A 7,500-nucleotide genomic window follows, 5' to 3' on the forward strand; every position below is an offset into this window, starting at 1 on the left:
TGTCTCTCTATATATATTTGTGTGTGTGTGTCTCTCTATATATATTTATGCGCCGTGTGTGTGTGTGTGTGTGTGTGTGTGTGTGTGTGTGTGTGTGTGTGTGTGTGTGTGTGTGTGTGTGTGTGTGTGTGTGTGCGTGCGTGCGTGCGTGCGTGCGCGCGCGCGTGCGTGCGTGCGTGTGTGTGTGTGTCAGGAGGAACTTGCGGAGGCGACCAAGCGGCAGGCGCGAGTGGACCGAGAGGTCTCGGCAGCCGAGCAGGAGAACAAGCGTCTGAGCGCGTCTCTGCAGGACGTCCGGCGGAAGCTGCCCGAGCTCCGCAAACAGCTGGACGACTACAACCAGGCCAAGGCCAAGATGGCGGTGCGTTCAGAAAGCGACTTTAAGCGTCTCAATCTTAACCCTCCTGGTGTCCTCGGGTCAAATGGGACCCATTTTCAAGGCAAGGCAGCTTTATTTATATAGCACATTCCAGCAACAGGGCAATTCAAAGTGCTTTACATAAAACATTAAAGAGCAGTTGGAAAACAATTAAAAAACAATAATAACCAAATTAAAAACATTAAAAGACAAGAATAAAATTAAGAATAAAAGTTACAGTGCAGTATAAGAAATTAAAGTTAATAAAATAGATTATTTAAAGAAAAGCAACATCAAAAAGATAGGTCTTTAGCTTAGATTTCAAAGAACTGAGAGTTGCAGCGGACCTACAGGTTTCTGGGAGTTTGTTCCAGATATGTGGAGCATAAAAACTGAACGCTGCTTCCCCCTGTTTAGTTCTGACTCTGGAGACAACAAGTAGACCTGTCCCAGACCACCTGAGAGGTCTGGGTGGGTCATAGTGTAGTAGACCTGTCCCAGACCACCTGAGAGGTCTGGGGGGGTCATAGTGTAGTAGACCTGTCCCAGACCACCTGAGAGGTCTGGGGGGGTCATAGTGTAGTAGCAGATCAGAAATGTATTTTGGCCCTAAACCGTTTAGTGATTTATAAACCAGTAAAAGTATTTTGAAATCAATTCTTTGAGGCACTGGAAGCCAGCGTAGAGACTTCAGTACTGGAGTGATGTGATCCACTTTCTTGGTTTTAGTGAGGACTCGAGCAGCAGCGTTCTGAATCAGCTGCAGCTGTCTGATTGATTTTTGAGGGAGACCTGTAAAGACACCGTTACAGTAGTCAAGTCTACTGAAGATAAAAGCATGGACAAGTTTTTCCAGATCCTGCTGAGACATAAGTCCTTTAACCCTTGATATATTTTTAAGGTGATAATAGGCTGATTTTTTAATTATGTTAATGTGGCTTTTAAAATTCAGGTCCGAGTCCATGACTACACCAAGATTTCTTGCTTTGTCTGTTGTTTTTAACATTGTCGTTTGAAGCTGAGCGCTGACTTTCAATCGTTCCTCTTTTGCTCCAAAAACAACCACCTCTGTTTTTTCTTCGTTTAATTTAAGAAAGTTCTGGCACATCCAATCATTAATCTGTTCAATGCACATATTTAATTGTTGTATTGGGCTATAGTTCCCTGGCGATAAGGTTATGTAAATTTGTGTGTCATCCGCATAACTATGGTAACTTATTTAGTTGTTTTCCATAATCTGAGCCAGTGGAAGCATGTAGATGTTGAACAGAAAAGGCCCCAGAACTGAGCCTTGGGGAACTCCGCATGTCATATTTGTATGCTCAGATGTATAATTACCTATAGACACAAAGTAGTCCCTATTCTTTAAATAGGATTCAAACCACTTTAGTACTGAGCCAGAAAGACCAACACAGTTTTCCAATCGGTCAGTGCTAGGCACTGCTAGACACTGCTAGGCACTGTTAGACCCTGTTAGGCACTGCTAGGCACTGTTAGGCACTGCTAGGCACTGCTAGACACTGCTAGGCACTGTTAGACACTGCTAGACACTGCTAGGATCTCCTAGACACTGCTAGACACTGTTAGACACTGCTAGGCACTGTTAGACCCTGTTAGGCACTGCTAGGCCCTGCTAGGCACTGCTAGACACTGCTAGACACTGCTAGGCACTGCTAGACCCTGTTAGGCACTGCTAGGCCCTGTTAGGCACTGCTAGACACTGCTAGGATCTCCTAGACACTGCTAGACACTGTTAGACACTGCTAGGCACTGTTAGACCCTGTTAGGCACTGCTAGGCCCTGCTAGGCACTGCTAGACACTGCTAGACACTGCTAGGCACTGCTAGACCCTGTTAGGCACTGCTAGGCCCTGTTAGGCACTGCTAGGCACTGCTAGACACTGCTAGGCACTGTTAGGCACTGCTAGACACTGCTAGACACTGCTAGGCACTGCTAGACACTGCTAGGCACTGTTAGGCACTGCTAGGCACTGCTAGACACTGCTAGGCACTGCTAGGCACTGTTAGACCCTGTTAGACCCTGTTAGGCACTGCTAGGCCCTGTTAGGCACTGCTAGACACTGCTAGGCACTGTTAGGCACTGCTAGGCACTGCTGGACACTGCTAGGCACTGTTAGGAACTGTTAGGCACTGTTAGGCACTGTTAGGCACTGCTGGACACTGCTGGACACTGCTAGGCACCGTTAGGCACTGTTAGACACTGTTAGGAACTGTTAGGCACTGCTAGGCCCTGCTAGGCACTGTTAGGAACTGCTAGAAACTGCTAGGCCTTGTTAGGCACTGTTAGACACTGCTAGACACTGTTAGACACTGCTAGACACTGCTAGACACTGCTAGACACTGCTAGACACTGCTAGGCACTGTTAGGCACTGTTAGGCACTGCTAGGCACTGCTAGGCGCTGCTAGGCACTGTTAGGCGCTGCTAGGCACTGCTAGACACTGTTAGACACTGCTAGACACTGTAAGGCCCTGTTAGGCACTGCTAGACACTGTTAGGCACTGTTAGGCCCTGTTAGGCACTGTTAGGCACTGTTAGGCACTGTTAGGCACTGCTAGGCACTGGTAGACACTGTAAGGCCCTGTTAGGCACTGCTAGGCACTGTTAGGCACTGTTAGGCACTGCTAGTTACAGTAGTCAAGTCTACCGAAGATAAAAGCATGGTCTACCAGTGTTAGGCACTGCTAGGCACTGCTAGACACTGTTAGGCACTGCTAGACACTGCTAGACACTGTTAGGCACTGCTAGACACTGCTAGACACTGTTAGGCACTGCTAGACACTGTTAGACACTGCTAGGCACTGTTAGGCACTGCTAGGCACTGCTAGACCCTGTTAGGCCCTGTTAGGCACTGCTAGGCCCTGTTAGGCCCTGTTAGGCACTGTTAGGCACTGCTAGGCCCTGTTAGGCACTGCTAGGCACTGTTAGGCGCTGTTAGGCACTGCTAGACGCTTCTAGGCACTGCTAGACACTGTTAGGCACTGCTAGGCACTGTTAGGCCCTGTTAGGCACTGGTAGACACTGCTAGACACTGTAAGGCCCTGTTAGGCACTGCTAGACACTGTTAGGCAGTGCTAGGCCCTGTTAGGCACTGCTAGACACTGCTAGACACTGTTAGGCACTGTTAGGCACTGCTAGGTACTGTTAGGCACTGCTAGGCCCTGTTAGGCACTGCTAGGCCCTGTTAGGCACTGCTAGGCCCTGTTACGCCCTGCTAGACACTGCTAGGCACTGCTAGACACTGTTAGGCACTGCTAGACCCTGTTAGGCCCTGTTAGGCACTGCTAGGCCCTGCTAGGCAGTGCTAGGCCCTGTTAGGCACTGTTAGGCACTGCTAGGCCCTGTTAGGCACTGCTAGGCACTGTTAGGCACTGCTAGGCACTGTTAGGCGCTGTTAGGCACTGCTAGACGCTGCTAGGCACTGCTAGACACTGTTAGGCACTGCTAGGCACTGTTAGGCCCTGGTAGACACTGCTAGACACTGTTAGACACTGTTAGGCACTGTTAGGCACTGTTAGGCCCTGGTAGACACTGCTAGACACTGTAAGGCCCTGTTAGGCACTGCTAGACACTGTTAGGCAGTGCTAGGCCCTGTTAGGCACTGCTAGGTACTGTTAGGCACTGCTAGGCCCTGTTAGGCACTGCTAGGCCCTGTTAGGCACTGCTAGGCCCTGTTAGGCCCTGTTAGGCCCTGCTAGACACTGCTAGGCACTGTTAGGCACTGCTAGGCACTGCTAGACCCTGTTAGGCCCTAGGCACTGTTAGGCACTGCTAGGCACTGTTAGGGCCCTGTTAGGCACTGCTAGACACTGTAGGCCCTGTTAGGCACTGTTAGGCCCTGTTAGGCACTGCTAGGCCCTGTTAGGCACTGCTAGGCACTGTAGACAGGCACTGCTAGGCACTGTTAGGCTAGGCCCTGTTAGGCACTGGTAGGACACTGCTAGACACTGACACTAAGGCCCTGTTAGGCACTGCTAGACACTGTTAGACACTGTTAGGCCCTGCTAGGCACTGCTAGACACTGCTAGACACTGTTAGACACTGCTAGGCACTGTTAGGCACTGCTAGGCACTACTAGGCACTGCTAGACACTGGACACTGCTAGGCACCTGCTGGGCCCTGCTAGGCCCTGTTAGGCTAGACCTGTTAGGCACTGTTTAGGCACTGTTAGGCACTGTTAGGCACTGCTAGGCACTGTTAGACACTGTTAGGCCCTGTTAGGCACTGCTAGACACTGTTAGGCACTGTTAGGCACTGCTAGGCCCATTTAGGCACTGCTAGGCACTGTTAGGCACTGCTAGGCACTGCTAGTTACAGGCACTACCAGTGTTAGGCACTGCTAGGACACTAGACACTAGACACTGCTAGACACTGCTAGTGTTGGGCACTGCTAGGCACTGTTAGGCACTGCTAGGCACTGTTAGGCACTGCTAGGCACTGCTAGGACTGCTAGGCACTGCTAGACACTGTAAGGCCCTGTTAGGCACTGCTAGACACTGTTAGGCACTGTTAGGCCACTGCTTGGGCACTGTTAGACACTGTTAGGCACTGCTAGGCACTGGTAGACACTGTAGACAGGCCCTGTTAGGCACTGCTAGACACTGTTAGGCCCTGTTAGACACTGCTAGGCCCACTTTAGGCACTGCTAGGCACTGTTAGGCACTGCTAGGCACTGTTAGGCACTGCTAGGTTACAGTAGGCAGTCAAGTGGGCCCTGTTAGGCACTGAAGCCCTAAAGGCATGGTAGGCCCTGTTAGGCACTGTTAGGCACTAGGCCCTGTTAGGCACTGCTAGGCACTGTTAGGCACTGCTAGGCACTGTTAGGCACTGCACTGGCACTGCTAGACACTGTTAGGCACTGCTAGGCACTGCTAGACACTGCTAGACACTAGGCCCTGTTAGGCACTGCTAGACACTGTTAGACACTGTTAGGCACTGCTAGGCACTGTTAGGCCCTGGTAGACACTGCTAGACACTGTAAGGCCCTGTTAGGCACTGCTAGACACTGTTAGGCAGTGCTAGGGCCCTTAGGTTAGGCACTGTTAGGCACTGCTAGGTACTGTTAGGCACTGCTAGGCCCTGTTAGGCCCTGTTACGCCCTGCTAGACACTGCTAGGCACTGTTAGGCACTGCTAGGCACTGCTAGACCCTGTTAGGCCCTGTTAGGCACTGCTAGGCCCTGTTAGGCCCACTGCTAGGCCCTGTTAGGCACTGCTAGGCACTGTTAGGCACTGCTAGGCACTGTTAGGCCCTGTTACGCCCTGCTAGACACTGCTAGACACTGTTAGGCACTGTTAGACACTGCTAGGCACTGCTAGACACTGTTAGACACTTCTAGACACTGTTAGGCCCTGCTAGACACTGCTAGGCACTGCTAGACACTGTTAGGCCCTGTTAGGCACTGCTAGGCCCTGTTAGGCCCTGTTACGCCCTGCTAGACACTGCTAGGCACTGCTAGACACTGTTAGGCCCTGGACACTAGTGGTGTGTCTCAGCAGAGCCATCCAGCGGTAGGGGGGTTTAAACATAAACATGAACCACTTTCTTACATGAATATTTTTGAAGGTAAAAAAAACCAAATCAATAGTTTTGCAAAATAAAATATCACAATACTTTTTTTCTTACACCCCTACTCTTCACAAGTAAAATAAATGATCAGTTCACTACTTTTATTAAATTTGGGGGATTTATTTAATGTTATAGCATATGGAGAGAAAATAATTATAAAAGAACGTGAAAAGAATCGCAGCAAAGATATAAAAAAAATACTTCAGAAAAAGTGTAAAAAAAAATATTTGGAAAAAAGTGATAAAAACATTTAGGAAAAGCAAAAAAACAAACAAAAAACATTTAATTTAAAATGTTGACCCAGAAAAACAAAAGGTTGCATGGTCGACGGTAAGACAACACGAGGCTGAACGCTCGTACGTCACTTTTTGTAAATGTTCGTGCGTAAATTTGTTTATTTTCTGGAGATTTTAGTTTTTCTGCATCAGTTTTCTGAGCTTAAAAGGACTTTTTAAGTCCTTTGTTCAGTTTCCACATCTGTTTGATGACCCTGGGATAAGGTTACTGATCAGCTTTTTTCGATTCTTTTGAAGCATTTTTGTCACTTTTTTCCAACACTTTTTTTTTTAACTCATGGTCAGTAAACCTAATGTTCTGTATATGACATTATAGCTAACTTCTGAGTTAAAAAAAAAAAAAAAAAAAAAAAGCAGAAGTTATGAATTATTTCGACTTATAGTTAAGATCGGAGGATGTTTATGTCAAAGATACTGTTTTGAGTCCATTTAAACAATTATTTTTTGGGGGAAATTTGGTTGAAAGAAACCCATATTTCTGATATAAATAAACTTTAGAAATGGGTCAAATTTGACCCGAGGAAAAACAATGTATCTTGCTCTGTCAAGCGGCAAAAAGGGCTTTTGAGTAGCCCGTACTGGGGTAAACGCTATGTTATCAGTCAGGGGGGAAAGGACTGTTTTCCCCGACGGTGACTCCGCCCCCCCCAAGCCACGCCCCCCCCAGCTATGACGAGTCACCGACCATGTGTATACCCACAGTAACGACTAACTGCTGATCTTGTGTGTGACAGACGAGCCGAGCTCGAGTGAAGGTGGCTGAGAAGGAGCTGAGAGATCTGACGGTGGAGCACGAGCTGCTGCTGCAGGCAGCACAGAAGGTCAGCTGTGTGTGTGTGTGTGTGTGTGTGTCTCTGCGTCTCTTTGTGTGTGTGTGTGTGTGTGTGTGTGTGTGTGTGTGTGTGTGTGTGTTGTGTGTGTGTGTGTCTCTGCGTCTCTTTGTGTGTGTGTCTGTGTCTCTTTGTGTGTGTCTGTGTCTCTTTGTGTGTGTGTGTCTGCGTCTCTTTGTGTGTGTGTGTCTGCGTCTCTTTGTGTGTGTGTGTGTCTCTCTGCGTCTCTTTTGTGTGTGTGTGTGTGTGTCTGTGTCTCTTTGTGCGTCTCTTTGTGTGTGTCTGTGTCTCTTTGTGTGTGTGTCTGTGTCTCTTTGTGTGTGTGTCTCTGCGTCTCTTTGTGTGTGTGTCTGTGTCTCTTTGTGTGTGGGTGTGTCTCTGCGTCTCTTTGTGTGTGTGTCTCTGCGTCTCTTTGTGTGTGTCTGTGTC

The 7,500-nt window shown here is 48.5% G+C and overlaps 1 protein-coding gene across 1 annotated transcript in view; it reads left to right on the plus strand.

The window, feature by feature from the left end:
* Positions 1–7,500, plus strand: part of LOC114571750 (dynein regulatory complex subunit 4-like) — a 24,782-nt gene that overhangs the window by 10,307 nt on the left and 6,975 nt on the right. Inside the window, exons 7-8 of the mRNA XM_028602909.1 lie at positions 194–361; positions 6,976–7,062. Of these exons, the coding sequence (XP_028458710.1) occupies positions 194–361; positions 6,976–7,062 (255 nt within the window). The remainder of the gene's footprint in view (positions 1–193; positions 362–6,975; positions 7,063–7,500) is intronic.

Source organism: Perca flavescens, chromosome 2, assembly GCF_004354835.1.
Source record: "Perca flavescens isolate YP-PL-M2 chromosome 2, PFLA_1.0, whole genome shotgun sequence".
Lineage (NCBI taxonomy): Eukaryota > Metazoa > Chordata > Actinopteri > Perciformes > Percidae > Perca > Perca flavescens.